The 17,873-nt window shown below is 35.2% G+C and overlaps 1 protein-coding gene across 2 annotated transcripts in view; it reads left to right on the top strand.

Moving 5' to 3' along the window:
• Positions 1-17,873, top strand: part of ERCC6L2 (excision repair cross-complementation group 6-like 2) — a 115,001-nt gene that overhangs the window by 13,845 nt on the left and 83,283 nt on the right. For both annotated transcript variants that reach the window (XM_012726625.1, XM_012726624.1), the window contains exons 3-8: positions 2,556-2,675; positions 12,709-12,902; positions 13,087-13,248; positions 13,628-13,835; positions 16,239-16,379; positions 17,067-17,180. In XM_012726625.1, coding sequence (XP_012582079.1) covers positions 2,556-2,675; positions 12,709-12,902; positions 13,087-13,248; positions 13,628-13,835; positions 16,239-16,379; positions 17,067-17,180 — 939 coding nt within the window. The remainder of the gene's footprint in view (positions 1-2,555; positions 2,676-12,708; positions 12,903-13,086; positions 13,249-13,627; positions 13,836-16,238; positions 16,380-17,066; positions 17,181-17,873) is intronic.

The following is a 17,873-nucleotide window of genomic DNA, read 5'->3' as shown; positions in this document are numbered from 1 at the left end:
AGAACTGGGGTATAGGCCAGAGGTTCAGGGGCAGCGAGAAGCTTCACCAGAGACAGAGTGGGGAGCAGAACAGGCAGTTCTAAGAAGTACACTGCTGAGGGGAGCAGCGGGCGGGTCAGGAGAGGTCTGCCACACCATCTGGTCACCTCCGGGGCAGGCGAAATCGAACTCATGTGGAAGTGGCTTTAGCTTCTTAGTGCTGTGCTTTAATCCGCTGTGCCACCAGGGAGGGCCTTACTTATATTTTTATTTCTATCTTACATGTGTTTATGAATACCATGTTTTAGTGGCCTAATAGACTAACTTAGTCCATTCCCATGTTATATGCTTTCCAATTTCCATATTATGTGCTTTCTGATATATTCGGATTTAAGTCTACTACTTTCCTATTTGCTCATGGTTGTATATTGTCTCTTCATTTTCTTCCTCTGTTTTGCTCCTTTTGCATAGATTAGTATTATTGTGTTATCATTTCTTTATTTTCCATTGATTACTCCTGAGATTAGACATCCTTGATTTATTAGATGTGATATAAATTAGCATCTTTATTTTCTCCTGAACAACTAAGATCCTCAGACTGTTGTACCCATATTGTGCCCTTTTTGACTCATACACTATTGTTATCTCTTTGAATTCTTCTGTAGCTTGAGGCCACAAAACATTTCATTTTTGCTTCATGCTATCAACACATTTATATTTTCTATGTACCATTATTGTTAAGTTTTTCTCTGTATTAGTGTCTGTGTATGGTCATTATATTTGTGTCTGAAAACAGCCTTTCCTTTCTTTGTTTAAATTTATTTATTTATGTGTACAAGAACTGGGGTATAGGCCAAAGGTATGGGAGGTGAGAGGACTCACCAGAGACAAAATGGGGAGCAGATCTACTGAAATATACTGCTGAGGGGAGCAGCAGGGTACACAAGGAGAGTTCTGCTGTGCCATCTGTATTAGTTCCCTGGCCGGGTGGCAATCAAAATTGTGCCCCAGTGATTGGCAATAGCTTGATAGCTCTGTGTCTTTAACCCCTGTGCCAGTAGAGAGGCCCTAGTTTATTTTCTTTACTGTGGCTTTTTCATAATAAAGTCTGAAATATGTTCATTTTCTGTGGCTCTTTCATAATAAAGTCTGAAAATATGTTCATTTTCATCCTTGAATGATATATATTTTTTAAAGCTGTGGTCAGTAAATGTGAGTGCTGCTGATCTTTTATTTACTTATTTTTTTTAAGATTTGTTTATGTATGCATACATACCTGGGCTATAGGCCAGAGGTGCCAGGGTGAGACTACTCACAAGAGACAGAGTGGGGAGCAGAACAGGCAGATTGAGAAGTATACTGCTGAGGGGAACAGCAGGTGAGGCAGGGATCAAACTTGTGCTAAAGCTGAAACTTGGTAGTGCTGCGCTTTAACCTGTCATGCCGCCAGGGAGGGCCCAATGTTTTTATAAGATTTAATATTAGGTTGCTTTCAGTTTCTTCAGCACTTATCATTCTAATAATATGAGTTTTCATTGATTTTGCTGCAAAGTTAACTGTGTGTTATCTTTCCTGATGCTGTTTTTAAGATTTTTTTTCTTTCTGCCTTAAGTTTTGTGCAGTTTTTCATTAAGTACCTATTTGGGGATTTTATTATTTTCTTTTTTGGCTTGATGTTCTTAATAGATATGAAATATAAGTCTTGATGTTTTTTAAATCACTTTTAAAAATTTCAGCCTTTATTTCTTCAAATGCTTCTCCTGTTACATTCGTTTTCTTCTACTACATAGGATTCAGATTATAGGTATCCACCCCTATGTTAAAGACAGTATTTTTTTATAATTCATAACTTTTCATTGTTTTTGACATTTGCATATTTTTTTCTAAAGCAATAAGTAATTATTTTCTTTCATATGGAAATCTTATATATTCATTACTTCCTTATCTTTAAAACTATGCCAATTTTATTTTTACTATTTTCCCATATTCATGATTATTGAAAGAGGTTAACTAAGCTACCTGAGTTCACATATCTGCCAAGCAACTAAGACTAAAATTTAAACTGATGTCCTCTTGATTAAGTATTTTTTGTTTTTTATTATGTGTTTCTATTTCCTTCTTTCAGCTTGATTTTTGGATCATAATTAGTTTTCAAAATGGTGTGTATATCAATATATTTCTTAATCTCTCTTGAAATCATTCTATCATTCTACCTATTATTTATTGGATAAGCAGAATCACAAATTTATGAACCAAATATGACCCCCTTAATGGTTTTATTTTCTACAAGCAAAAGCATTATATATACAATTTATTCAAAGAGAGGATATGAATAGAAACAAATAAGGAAGTAAGTCCCAAATCAGAAATCTGAAAAAAATCATTGCATAAACTTGATCATAGAAGAAATTTAAACGTGGGAATTTTTCTTTTACTGTATAATGTGTATATTTGTCGATACAAAGAAACTAGTTCTAGTATACCATGTGTGTTTTATCTCTTAACAAGTCTATTTGTATAATTTTGTCCATCATGGTATATCATGCACTATGATTGAGAATGTTTCCCCTTCCCAGGTTATTTCGTTTTTGGCTGCAGTTTTACATAAACAGGGAACTCGCGAGGATATTGAAAATAACATGCCAGCATTTTTATTAAGAAGTATAAAAAAGGAGTCCCCTTCTATAACAAAAAAGGTAAGAATACATAGAAATATATAACTATTGAAGGTGGTATTATACCAGCATTTAGAAACTTTTAAACATGACATATTACAGTAAAACTTTAAAATGTCGTGAATTTAAAGACATTAAAATATGTTTTATAGGGCTAAGTTTTGAAGGATTACCAATTTCATCCTTAAGTGAAATATGATTGATTTTCAGAATGACAACATATAATTTTACTTTAAACTCTCCTTAAGGTTTCAATCTTCTGCTTTTCTAGACTTACATGATTTACTTTGGTTAATTTGTTAAATTTACATATATAGGCATTTAAAGGTTGATTGATGTTTATTGTATTATCTTTCATTATGTGAGAATAAAAGGAAAATGTTGTAGATATAAAAAACAAAGTATATCATTGATATTTAAAGTTGCTTGATACATTAATTACATCTCAATGTAATTATGAGATCAATTCTTTGAAAAACATTGAAGTTAAAAAGACTAAGCTCTATGTTTCTCTCTTTCTGATGTGACTATAATAGCTCTTTATGTCCATATTCAGTTTTGCAGATGTATTTATAAATGCTTTATACACTATTCTTATAAAAATGAACATCTTAATAAAATATTGAAGTGCAAAAAATTTTCCTGTACTTCTGTGTCTGAATTTCATGTAGTCCTCACATCTAGAAAACCAGACATATTAAATAAATTGATTTTATTTAATTAATTTATTTTCTTACACTATTATTATTTTTTGGATATTAGTTCATTTCTCCCCTCAGGAGAAATGTTTCTCCTGTAGTTCTCCCATCACCATAGCACCCGTGATCCATTCCCAATGCCCCTTGTACTCTTCCTTTCCATTTTGAACCTTCTTCTACCCCAGTCCCTTACTGTATGCATCAGATCTGTATGATAGCTAGCAAGTTTTGTCTTTTTCCTAACCCTTCGTTTGGTTTCAGAATATTTCACATGTAAGTGAAACCATGTGATATTAATCTTTTTCCCTCTGATTTATTTTACTTAGCATATTCCTTTCAGCAACATCCATGTTGCACATATGGCATGAGATTATCTATTTTGATTGTTTAGTAGTATTATATCATGTATAAGTCCCACCTCTTCTTGATACATTATGTTTTGGGACAGTTATGTTGTTTCCATATCTTCACTTTTGTAATAGTGTTGCAATAAACTTAGATGTGCAGGCTTCCTTTTGGGTTAGTGTTTTTGTATCCATTAGGTAGCTTCCTAGAAGAATTGCTTGGTTGTTGATAGATCCATTTTTAGTGTTTTGAGGAATCTACACAGCTCTCCCTAGCCGCTGGCCTAGTGTGCATTCTCACTAGCAGTCTGGGAGGGTTGTTCACCAGCATTTGTCATTTCTAATTTTTACATAAATATGGGCCATTCTCACAGATGTGAAGTAGTACTGTATTGTAATTTTGATTTGCATTTCTCTGATAAGTGATGTTTTTCATATACCTGTTGACATTTGCATTTCCCCTTTGTAAAAGTGAATTTTTTACCCCTCTGACCATTTTTTGATTGTTGTTTGCTTTGTTTTTGTTGAGCATTGTAAGTTCCTTATAGATCTTTGTTATTAGTCCCAGCTCTACAAATGTTTTCTCATATTCAAAAGAGTGTCTTTTTCCTTTTGGTTGCTGTGCTGAAGCTTTTTAGCTTGGTATAGCCCCAGCTGTTCATTTTCTCCTTTGTTGTCCTTGGTTCTGGCAACAAGACCTTGAAGATGTTTCTGGAGTTTATAGCATGGGTTGTGTTGCCTATGTTTTCTCTCTGTATCTTATGATTTCAGGTCTTAAACTCACTTTTTATCCAGTTGGAGTTGATTTTGTATATGGTATGAGGTGGTAGTTTGATTCTTTTGCATGTGTCAGTCAAGTTTCCCTAGCTCCTTGTTCCAATGTGCATTCTTTGCTCCTTTGTCATACATTAGTTGACCATATATGTGTGGTTCTACTTAAAGGCTTTCAATTTGATTCTACTTGCCTGTGTATCTTTATGTTTCAGTACTATGCTTTTTTTTTTTTTTTTTTAATAGCTTTGTAGTATGGCTTGAAGTCTGGGAGTGTAATGCCTCCCTTCTTCCCCTTTTTAGCCTGGAAAGCTCTGGCTGTTTGGGTTTTTCTGTGCTTCCATGTGAATTTCAGCAATATTCTATTTCTTTGAAGAATGTCATGAGATTTTTAGTGGATTTTATTGAATCTCTATTGCTTTGGGTAGGATGGCTGTTTTGATAATGCTGACTCTCCTGTTCATGAGCAGGGAATGTCATTCCATTTCTTTGTATCTTCTATTTCTTTTAACAATGTTTTGTAATATTTTTATATTAAGGGAATGGTTTTCTTAATTTTATCTTCTTCAGGGTAATTGTTCAATTTTTGTGTATTGATTTTGTTACTTGCTACTTTGCTAAACTGGTTTATTGCCTTAATTAGTCTTTCTGTGACTTTTTTAGGGTTCTCTATGTATTGTCATATTCTGCAAAAAAAATGATGACTTGATTTCTCTCCCAATTTGGATTGCTATTATGTCTTTCTCTTTGTCTAATTGCTCTAGGTAGAATTTCCATTATTATATTGCAAAACATTGGTCAAAAGTGAACATCTGGGTCCTCCCTGGTGGTGCAGCGGGGTAAAGCACTGCATTGAGAAGCTAAAGCCACTTCCTCAGGAGTTCGATCCCCGCCTGCCCTGGAGGTGACCACATGGCGTGGCAGACCTCTCCTGACCCACCCGCTGCTCCCCTCAGCAGTGTACTTCGTGGATCTGCCTGTTCTGTTCCCCACTCTGTCTCTGGTGAATCCTCTCACCACCCCTGCACCTCTGGCCTGTACCCCAGTTCTGTATGCACAAATAAATACATCTTTAAAAAAAAAAAAAGTGAACATCTGTGTTTTGTTTCAGATCTTAATGGAAAGGCTTTCAATTTTCCACCTTTGAAAATGATATTAGATATGGGTTTGTTTATATTACTTTGTTTTTTATTATTATGTTTTTTTATTACTAAGTTTTTTGAAGGTCTTCATCACAAATGAATGTTGAACATTATCAATGCATTATCAAATGTTTTCTCAACATCAATTGATATGGCTATAAGATTTTTATTTTTCTTTTTGTTGATATGAATTATGTTAATTGCTTTTCGGATGTCTGGTAATGGTGTATTATCCTTTTGATGCATTATTGGACTCACTTTGCGAAAATTTTATTGAGGATTTTTTGTATCTGTGTTCATTAGGAAGATTGGTCTGTAGTTTTCTTTTTTGTGTTGTCTTTGGTGTTGGTGTTACTGTGATGTTGGCCTCCTAAAATGTATTTGGAAGCATTCCATCTCGGTTTTTTGAAAGGGTGTTAGCAGGATAGGAACTTGTTCATCTTTTGAATGTTTGGTAGAACTTGATTTTGAAAACACTGGGTTCTGGGCTTTTCTTTTGGGGCAGGGTTTTGATTACTGTTTTAATTGTCTTGCTTGTGATTGCCTTTATTCTATTAGTTTTTGAGGATTTTTATTCCTTTTCTAGTTTCTCAAGATGGGATGTTAGGTTGTTTCCGTGGGTTCTTTCTTGTGTTTTGATGTCAGCCTGTGTTGATATATACTTTCCTCTTAATGCCACTTTTGCTATGGCATCTATGTGCTGGAAGGATGGGTGGGTCCTCATTGTCATTTGTCTCAAGGTATTGTTTTTTTGGTTTTTTGTTTTTTTTTTTTAAAGATTTGTTTATTTATTCATACAGAACTGGAGGGTACAGGCCAGAGGTGCAGGGGCGGTGAGAGGATTCACCAGAGACAAAGCGGGGAGCAGAATTGGCATATCTGTGAAGTACACTCTGAGGAGAGCAGCGGGAGGGTCAGGAAAGGCCTATCTGCCATGTGGTCACCTCCCAGGCAGGGGGGGATCGAACTCATGCTGAAGTGGCTTTAGCTTCTTAGTGCTGTGCTTTAACCCACTGTGCCACCAAGGAGGGCCCTCACGGTATTTTTTTAATTCCTTTGATTTCCTCTTAACCCAGGTGTCTCAGTAGGGTGTTTTTTTTTTTTTTTTTTCATTCTTCTTCATTTGTATCTCTTTTCTATTTTATTCTTTCATATTGTTCTTTCATATTGTTTATTCTATTTCCTGGCTTTTTCCAGAATTTCTTACTTTCTTCATTAATCTTTTTACATCTTGCATTTCCTTTGTTTTCTTATTTAAAGTCTCAGTATCTTCTATTTGTTCATTATGTTTATCATAGTTTTTTTTTTTTTTTTTGCCTTTTCTATATCATCTCATTTATCTCTGATCTGTTTTTCTGTGTTTTGTTGGTATTGTACAAATTCTTTGAGTTTCTTAATTATGGCACTTCTGAATTTTCCATCTGACAAGAAAAATTCTTCTAACTCAGTTTTTTTGGGTTCTGGAGATTGATTTTCTTTCTGTGGTATATTGTTACCCTGAGGACTGCTTGACTTTTGTATTTTGCTTTCTCCCCAATTTTGCTTTTAGGTTTTCTCTGCTATCGATGGGGCTTCGGTTGGACATGGGTTTCTCTTCCTCTATTGTGGGTGTTTACTTGGGTGAGGTGTGGGTTTTCCAAGAGGATGGGACTGGTGAGCATGACCCCAGCACCTCCCACTTGGACATGGATCATCTGGGTGGTTGTATGGGCTGCTAGAGCACCGATTTTATGAAATTTTATATTATGGTAATGAACTGTTTTCTATACATTTTAAAGCAGTCTGTTATGTATAAATGTAATCGGTTATATTGTGTGATGTTCCAGTTCATTTGGGAAGTATTGACTTATAATAATTACTGTTACTTTCAATTCTTCTTAATATTTGTTATAGCACAAATGCATTACAAACATCAAATTCAGTTTGATCCTTGCTCTTATCTACTCCCTTCCCTTCCTTTTCCCTCTTCTCCTGAAGATTTTACATCTATGTTCAATGTAAGTATTAACCTTAATTTTCTTTTCTTAGGGTGACCTTGTCTGATTTTGGTATCTAGGTAACACTAATTTCATAAAAAAGTTTGTAAGTGTTCTTTCCTCGTCTGTGTTTCAGAAATGTTTGAGAAATGTTGATGTTATTTCTTCAAATGTTTGAAAGAATCTACCAATGACGTCATGTTAACTTTTTTCCTTGGGAGATTTTATTATTACTGATTGAACCTCCTTATGAGTAACTGGTCTTTTGAGATTGTTTATGTCTTCATGATTCGGTCCTGGTAGATAGTATAGTTTTAGAAATTATCTATTTCTTCTGTGTTTTTTAACTTGCTATGTTAGTAAGTTTCTTATGATCCTTTGTATTTCTGTGTTATCAGTTATAAGCTCTCATTTTAGATTTTATTTATTTTTATTACTCTGGCCAAAGTATTTTCAATTATCTTTTAAAAAAGCTCTTAATTCAATTTATCTTTTAAATTTTCTTTCTAGTCTTTTTTTATTATTATTTTCACTCTGATCTTGTTATTTTCTCCCTTCTACTGAATTTCGGCTTAATTTGTTCTTTTTCTCATTTCTTGAGGTGTATAATTTTTAGTTACTTGACTTTTTTTTAACGTATGTGCTTATTGCTCTAAATTATCCTCAGTACTGATATTTTTTTAAATCTCATAAATTTTAGGATGTTTTGTTTCCATTTTCATTTGTCTCGAGACATTTTGAATCCTTTTAAAATATCTTCTTTGATCTGCTGGTCGTTTTGGAGCATGTTGTTTAATTCATGTACTGTGAATTTTTCAGTTTTCCTCTTCTTTTATACCATTACAGTTAGAAAAAATATCTTTGATATGCTATAGTTTTCTTAAATTTATTTATTTCTCTATAACACCATACTGTCATAGAGAATGTTCCACGTTCACTTGAGAATGATACATATTCTGCTGATTTTGAGCTGTTGAATAGAATGTTCTTTCTGTAGTTTAAATTTGGTGTTTTCCTATTTTGTCTATATGAACTTAACCATTGTTGAAAATAGAATATTGAACTCCTTTACGATTATTGGATTGCTATTTATTTACTCCTTCATGTCTATTATTTGTTTCTACATGTATATATATTTAATAATTCTTCATTTTGTTCATTTTTTTCATGTTGGTTGTAATACCGTTGGACTTCCCACCACCAGTTCACCCATGTGCCATCACCATAGTCCACTGCACTCTTCCCACCCCACCCAGTTTTGATCCTATTCCCCTCTCCATACCCATAAAGTGTATCTGGTTTATAGTTGTTTATTATTTTTCATTTTTTTCTTTATTTCATTTTTTTTCCCCTGGTCCCTTAAGAACCTGCTATGAGTGAAACCATCTGGCATTTTTCTTTTTCTTTCTGGCTTATTTTATATTCATATAAACTATAAATATATTTTTATATATATATATCTCTTGCATATATTTAAGAGCTCCTAGATTGGGTACACAGATATTTTCAAATACTATATCCTTTTGTTGACTCTTTATAATTATATAGTGACCTTCTTTTTGTCTTGTTACAGTGTTTAGCTGATATAAAAGTTCTCTAACCTTTACTTTTGTATTAGAAGGGATTATTGAACCACTAGGTTTACCTTTCACAATTTGGATAACCATTAGTCTTTTGGGGAAATATCTCAATTTTTAAACCTTTTCTGGAATGATAGCGCTTATTCAAGGAGTTTTTAAATTTATTGGCATCTTTGATGGGTGACCCCCCCCAAGTGAAAAATTGTTGTGCTCTCAGTTAGAATATGCATGTAGCATTTTCATCTTGTAATAACCAAAAGAAATAGGGAAAGATTGGAAAACATGTAATTGGTCTTATGATTTGGAGCACTAATTTTGTATTTAAAGGTAGAAGAAAAATGAAGTCATAGGATATACTCTGAGTCAAAAGACAACAACATGTGAGATTAATTGATTCTGACTAGAAATTAATAGGTAATGATGATGGGGTAGGGAAAAGAAATGCTCAACATTTAGTAGTTAATCTTCTGTTCTTTTTCTTTTCTCTTTGCCAAAGCACTGTCACAACTGTACTTCTTACAACTGACAGATGACCAGGTGGAAATGTTTCACAAGATAAAGGACAGGATTTAGAGCAGAATTGTAGTTTGTATTTTTTGTTAAACTGAACATATTGATTATGTTTTATCAAATAAGACCAATATAAAACTTTAAAAGGGAAACTTACTTATAGCCCTATAAAATATAATAGTTTAGAAATATTACAATAGGTTATCCGTTAATTCAATAATTTGAGAAAAATAGTTACAGGATCTATTCTATAATAGTAAGTAATTAAAAAGATTAAAGAGCTAATTGTAAAGGATTTGGGATTACTACAAATCAGTGGAACCCTGAAACATCATGTGAATATCATACAGAGACATGTTAAGTGATCTTGACAAGTACTTTGACAAGTTCTTTGGAGGGTTTATTTAGGTCAGAATGCCTTTTTACATGAATTCGAGAAAAATGGAGGAGAATAAGTAGAGACAATAAATAGGTATTGATAACTCCTAATAAAACAGTACACAAAACAGTACTAAAGAACAATTATGAGGAAGAGGACAAGTCACTGTCTGAGGGATCTCACCCATATGCTAACAATTGATAAGGCCACTAAGGCTCAGGAAATAACAATGGGATTTATTTAACAAACAAGAGATTGGGGAAATAAATAGTTTCTAAGGCCACAGGTGGCTGGTTCTGTCACCCCAGATAAGTGTCTCTAGTGTCAATAGTAGTCCCTAACAAACGCCACTTGTGCCAGATGGTGCTGTCCCATTAGTGAGGGCCTGGAGCTGATAGCACACACGTCATCAGTGTACCAGAGTATAAAGCACAGTGGAAGTTGGAGGTGCTCACTGTTGAGGCAGCTAAGTGATACCAGAGTAGCCAACAGCAACAGTCTGACGGCCATATGGACAGCACTGGACATGGGACCAGACAACAACAGAGGCAACAGCACTAGGAAGCGAGGGCAAAAGACCAGAATTAGTGGACAGGTCTCAAGGTGATTGGACACAGTCACAGTGTGCTGGTTACCTGTCAGCAGTGCTACAGCTCTTTGTGAACTATTGGTATGAATCAACAGCTAACAATTCAAGACAACAGAGCAAAGGCAACAGTGCCCCTTGCAGGTGATGTCAGAAGCAAGGCCAGAGGCAGGTGCAGCAGGTGGGTCTCTGTAAAGGTCTATGGAATTCTGAAGTTCTACAGAGGCCTGCAGGCATGCTGAATCCCACAAAGATTAAGTCATCTCTCTCAATGCTGCTTCTCCCAAAGACCATCTACAGAATACCTCTTCTTTGGAAGCCAGAAGCAGAAGCTTTCTTCTTTCCTCAGATGCTGAGAGCAGGGTGAATCAGTCTGGCTCTTGCTCTGCCATATATACTTTTTTAGGATGCCCCACCCTGAAATGGTCTAACCCTACAAACCTTATTGGACCATTTTCTATCCTAATTGTCTGATTGGTGCTCACTTTCACCAATCAGCTCACTTTCATTTTTTTCTTTTTCTTTTCTTTTTTTTTTTTTTTTTTTGAGATTTTATTTATTTATACAGGCCACAGGTACAGTGGGTAAAAGGATTCACCAGAGACAGGATGGGGAGCAGAACAGGCAGATTGACCAAAATACATTGCTGAGGGGAGGAGTGGTCTGCTATACCATGTGGGTCACTTCTCTGGCTGGGGATTGGACTCATCCATGCTGTTGTGGCTGGGGATAGCTACACAGTGCTGTACTTTAACCTGCTGTGCCACCAGGGAGGGCCCTCTCTTTCATGTTTTAATCCAAATAATGATCTCAGTAATTGAACTCAAATCTTACTGCTCCAGTCACCATCTAAGCATCAAATACAAAAGGGAATACCTAGCACCTGCACAGACTCAACCTGCCCTAAGGTCAGGTCACGCTCATGGGCCTGTAGTCTGAGCCACAACTTGAGTGGCTTTATTTGGGTCAGAGTCACATTGCACCTTTTGCCCTTCAGTGAGAGGTAGTTGTAACAATGCAGGGGGTGGGAAGGACCTGTAGCAGCACCAAAACACAGATCCCAGCCACTGCAGTGTAGGCTCTGCCGTGGGCCTCCATGTTGGTCTATCACTCCACAGGCCTTTCTGCCTATTCCTTCAGGAAGCTGCAATGATGGAGCAGCCCCAACAGAACTAAACACTTCTGAAAGCAACCTGAACCAGGAGCTTTGGAGCTTGAGGTTTGCCTCCACTGCTGCAGTTTGCTTTTGCATGGGGTGACTTTGCCACTGTAGTCCCAAGATGCTGTAGTGTGGCTTGTGGGGACCCACTGCCAGCAGTTTTTAGAGCTTCCAGAGGTAGTAAGTTCTGAGGCCCAGCCAGAGCCCAAGCAGGGCTGGTCACATTAGGGTGGCAGGTGGGGAAATATCCTCCAGTTCTGGCATTTTTGGAGGTGCACAGGCTGTAGCCTGCACATGCTGTAGGTGAGCAGGGAAACCATGGCAGCCACTCCGCCTCAATGTGCTGCTCAGGGGGCAGGCTGCCCTAGATTCTGTACAGCTGCTCACACCCCATGGTGTCCCTGTTCCACTAAAAGTCATTGCTATAAAGAGAGAGTTAAGGAAAAGATTTTTTTGTATTTCTTTTTTTTTTTCATATATATGGAACATATATATATGTAGGAACACATTTGCTTATAGATGGTCTATTAAAAAGGGAACGTTAATTATGTAAGGGAGAAAGGGAAATTTCTTCAACACTGACTTTAGGTTGACAAGAAGTAATGAGAGCCGCTGTGTAAATTCTGGGGTTGAATTTATGAGAACATGGACAATTCATGGTAGTAAATGGAAAGATAGAATATATGGAAATAAATATATTTAATGATATTAATGGTAAACAAGTAGAGGTTTTCTTCTTATTGCTTTTGATTTTCAGTGCATTTTTGCAGGTTTTCAACTAGAAGTTTTTCAGAGAAAAAATTAACAATTCAATTTATTCTTATTAACCGTAGTGTCAAAAATGAGAGAATAAGACTACTGATATTTTTCATTTTCAAAACTTGTAATAGTATATTTTTCTTCTTTTAGATGTTCTTAATAGTTGCTCCTCTTTCTGTTCTCTACAACTGGAGGGATGAATTGGACACCTGGGGATATTTCAGAGTCTCGATTTTACATGGTAACAAAAAAGAAAATGAACTGATTCGTGTGAAGCAGAGAAAATGTGAAATTGCTCTAACAACTTATGAAACACTGCGTTTATATCTGGATGAACTTAACAGGTAATAAGAATCAAAGTATTAATTGCTATGTGTACATTAACTTTTATTATGAGTTTTCAAATTTCCCATGTACATTTTGCGTGACAGCTTAACTAATTAGTTGAGAATCATCAGAGTGAAGAGTTACACTGAGTAAGAAAGGTAGATTTTCTCTTTCTTTCCCTATTTTTTCCTCACTCCACAGTTTGGAATGGTCAGCTATAATTGTGGATGAAGCTCATAGAATCAAGAATCCAAAGGCTAGAGTGACAGAAGTTATGAAAGCTTTAAAATGTAATGTCCGCATTGGTCTCACTGGAACCATTCTTCAGAATAACATGAAGGAACTGTGGTGTGTTATGGACTGGTGAGAAGAAATACTTTTTAATTTTTGGAAATTTAAGTAATACTTCTTTCATGTTGCCTGTTTACTTATTGTTAGTTCCTGAAAAAGGCTACTTATTTAATAGTTTTGATTCCAAATGCAATATACCAGAGTAGAATTTCATGAAAAATCTACCTTTATGTATTCCTTCTGTTCCCTAAAGAAGAAACTTTAATAATTTACCAATGTAAATTGTACAAGTAACTTGTCTTACAGCTACTTACTGAAATTGTCATTAAGAAGAACATTCTTTTTTTGTTATTGTTGCAATTATTATGTTAAACAAGTGACTTCTTATAGGTTTGAAAAGCAAAAAGAAGCCACCATTTTTCTTTTTAGATCATTTTATTCTTTTTTAAAGGGCTGTGCCAGGACTTCTAGGTAGCATGAGTTACTTCAAGAAGCAGTTTTCTGACCCAGTAGAACATGGTCAGAGACACACAGCAACAAAAAGAGAACTAGCTACAGGTCGAAAGGCCATGCAAAGGCTTGCAAAAAAGATGTCCGGATGGTTTCTCAGGCGAACCAAGACTCTTATCAAGGATCAGTTGCCTAAGAAGGAAGACCGGGTGAGAGCTATAATGATCTATATTATTAATTACTTCTTGTGTTCATTTTTGAAAAAAAGTTTTCTTTTTGAGAGGAAATCTATTTCTTTGATAGTTTATGAATATAAGTTTTGTTGTTGTTTACTTAGCGTTAAGCAGATTTTTTAGAAAACTGAGTGCAGTTGTTTCCTTTACTAACTTTACTAACCTGTTAGTTTACCTTAAACTCTTATTTTATTTTTATTTATTCATACAGAACTGGGGTACAGGCTAGAGATGTGGAGGGTGAGAGGATTCACCAGGGACAGAGTGGGGAGCAGAACAGGCAGATCGACGAAGTACACTGCTGAGGGGAGCAGTGGGTGGTTCAGGAGAGGTCTGCCACGCCACGTGGATCTCCTCCGGGGCAGGCAGGGATCGAACTCATATGGAAGTGGCTTAAGCTTCTTAGTGCAGTGCTTTAACCCCCTGCTCCACCAGGGAGGGCCCTGTAAACTCTTATTTTAATAAGAGTTTGATATAGTTCTACCTCAGTGAAGAAAGAAGAGCTTTACTCCCTAATGTATTTTCTGTACATATTTAGTCCTTTCTATCTTTTTTTTACTGTAACCCAGTATATTCTTTGGTACCCTATTTTTTTAATTAAAAAAAGATTTATTAATTTATTTATGCATACAGAACTGGGGTATAGGCCAGAGGTGCAGGGGTGGTGAGTGGATTCACCAGAGACAGAGTGGGGAGCAGAACAGGCAGATTGACAAAGTACATTGCTGAGGGTGGCAGCGGGTAGTTCAGGAGAGGTCTGCCATGCCTTGGTACCCTAATTCTAGCTCTAGGTCCAAAGTGGTTAAGAGATTTTTTTTATAGGATTTTTTTCTAATGGAATGCTATTAACAATTAAATGGTCAGCCTAATTTTAAGATTTTTATAGGAAAACTATAATTATATTCTGTTTAAGAAAATTTGGAGAGTTGACCTTTCAAAGGTGGGTGCACGGAGAAGAAACATATGGGAGAGCATTCGGTATCAAGAGAAGCGTAGTTTATTTGCACTCTCTGGAGGAGTTCAGGGACTCTGAAGAGGGAGTCCAAGAAGTCACGCCCCAGAGCAGGGTAAGGGGGTGTTTTATGCTTGTCAGGGAGAGTGAAGAATTGTTTCCTGGAGTATAGTTCCGGGAGTTGTTATGTGCAGTCACTGCTGATTGGTATTGAGGATCTTCCAGCCACTTCCCACACCCAGTTCCAGGTGCCTACTGGTACAGATACTGAAGTCTTGGTTCCCGGGCCCCAAAGCCTAACAACCTTAATAGTATTTTTAAAGTAATTTATTCATCCTTTATCATAGTTCTTAATCTCATGGTGCTTTTAATTTAGGCAGTAGAATAAAGTTCTATAAATTATTATTAGAAGAAACCTAATTAATGTCCCAAATAAGTGCAATCCTGACAAATACCTTCTAGACTTAGGCTATAATGTTGATTATTACTTTGAAAGAAAAAACTGATACATGAAAGTTGTGGAAATTGATACAAGATCATCTTTTTTTAGCTAAATGAAATACATTATTGAATTGAAATAATTTATGGACCCCTATCTCTTACAATTCTTTGTATGGTTTTATGGTGTATATATAGAAAGAATCAAAAACCATAAATATATGAAGAGAGAATTGTACAAAATATTTTAGAGCTTAAGCTCTGAATCAAGTACATGGGTTTCAATCCAGGTTCTCTTACATATATGACCTTGAATAGTTTGCTGAGTCTTTCAACTTTAGTTTTTTTATCTGCTAAGTAAAAATGATTATAGTGCTTGCCTCACATGGGAGCTCTAAATTATAATGTTAAAGAAATATTATTACATATTTAACAATAACAACTATGTAAATAATCAGAAATAAATTTAACCTAGTTGAAAGATCTTTATAATCATACCTTTTTTTCATATTTTGATTTTTTTAAATTTATTTATTTGTACAGAACTGGGGTACAGGCCAGAGATGCGGAGGGTGAGAGGATTCACCAGAGACAGAGTGGGGTACGGTACAGGCAGATCTACGAAGTACACTGCTGAGGGGAGCAGCGGGTGGGTCAGGAGAGGTCTGCCTCGTCATGTGGATCTCCTCCGGGGCAGGCAGGGATCGAACTCATGCGGAAGTGACTTAAGTTTCTTTGTGCTGTGCTTTAACCCACTGCGCCACCAGGGAAGGCCCTTGATTCCTTTTAATAAAAAACATGCTATGAGATTTATTTGAAAATAAAGTTATAATTCTTTATAGCTTGGGCTAGGGTTATAGAATTGGGAGATATTGTTATGATATATCTCAAAGAAAAATTTGTGTATTAGAACTTTTCATTGTTATATTTTATCAAATAGCTGGCTATTGTTATAAAAAGATACTAATAATTACCTTGTATTTTGGCAGATGGTGTATTGCTCACTTACAGATTTTCAGAAAGCTGTCTATCAGACAGTATTAGAATCAGAAGATGTGACTTTGATACTTCAGTCTTCTGAGCCTTGTACATGCAACAGTGGTCGCAAAAGGAGAAATTGCTGTTATAAGGCAAGCAGTTCTAAGGGTTGCTTCTTTACTGTCTTGCTTTTGATTGCATAGTACTCTATTTGGAGTAAACAGCAGATAAGTTAACTTTTCCTCAGGTAGTTCTTAACTTTCGAAGCCATAAATTAATAAGTAAGAACAGTTTTTAATAGCAAATAGTAGTCAAGACAAAATAAAATATTCAAATAGTTTTAACAAAAACAGTCATTGAAAGTAGTTATAATTGATAAGCTTCATTGCAATTTTTACTGGGAAATATCCACTTTCATCTTAAAATTTTATTGACCAATAGTAAACATTTCATCTTTGATAGCAGGCTATCAAAGCCAGTTAATTTAGTAGAAACTATTGTATTTTAATTTAAAAACAAGGCTTTATTTACACCTTTTTAAAAAAGATTTCTCTACTTATGTTTATAAGAACTTGGATCTAGGCTGGAGGTATGGGGAATGAGAGGCTTCACCAGACAGAGTGAGGAACTTAACAGGCAGATCAACTGAAATACACTGCTTAGGGGAACAGTGGGTGCTATGTGGGTCACTTCCCTGACTGGGGCTCGAACTCAGGCTGAAATGGCTGTGGTTCCCAGTTTATTAACCAAATAATAAAATTATTATTTTGTGATGTAGTATTTACATGTCCATGTTAGTCCTTTATTTGGTTTTATTTTCTGTACTTTTCTGGTTACAGACCAATTCACATGGTGAAACAGTGAAAACCTTATATTTCAGTTACCTTGCAGTCCTTCAGAAGGTAGCTAACCATGTTGCGCTGCTACAGACTATTAGCACCTCCAAACAACAGGTTTGGGTTAACTTTTCATATTCTTTGTGATGCTATTATGCTATTTGATATGAATACTTTCTATTTGTTATTAAATTTCTTAGCCAAATATATTTAATTTTTTTATATGCAATTCAGTGGAAAACTTGCCTTGCTTATTTTTGAATTTAGATGTTGAAGAATACAAATAAATGCATGTAGGTTTTTGACCAACATGAGAAATGTTAAGGTTAAATTAAAGCAATAATTTCTTTATGCCTCAATAATGTTCATATGTTTATTTTCTTTGACATCTTTTGTTATGAATACTAGACTAGATATCTGATGAGGTATTTCTAGTACTTCATTAACTTGTCAAATTACATTTCTTCAATATATTGAATTAAGAGGAGAATCTTTAATAATCTATTTATTAAATATTGGAAATATTTTACAAACAAAAATTTGAAAGTGTCAGCATAAGTACATCATTTACTTTGTTTTTTTTGAATTGTGTTTTATAATATTTTAGAGCACGTTGTAAGTTAAAAAACATTTTTAAAGCGTTTCAATTTAATGATATATTTTCTTTTTATATAAAGTTCATAAGCTGTTTAAAAGCAATTTTAAAATCTAATAAGAATTTAATGTTTTTTGACAGTGTTTGCTTTTGGGGGTATATTTGACTGTGTTTTGGAAATTTTTAGTAAGTAATGATAAAATTCATAGCCATAT

Source organism: Condylura cristata, unplaced genomic scaffold (genome assembly GCF_000260355.1).
Source record: "Condylura cristata isolate star-nosed mole 26May11 unplaced genomic scaffold, ConCri1.0 scaffold00017, whole genome shotgun sequence".
NCBI classification, from domain to species: Eukaryota; Metazoa; Chordata; class Mammalia; order Eulipotyphla; family Talpidae; genus Condylura; species Condylura cristata.
The sequence above is the reverse complement of the archived record's forward strand: the minus strand, read 5'-3'. Positions and strand labels throughout refer to the sequence as shown.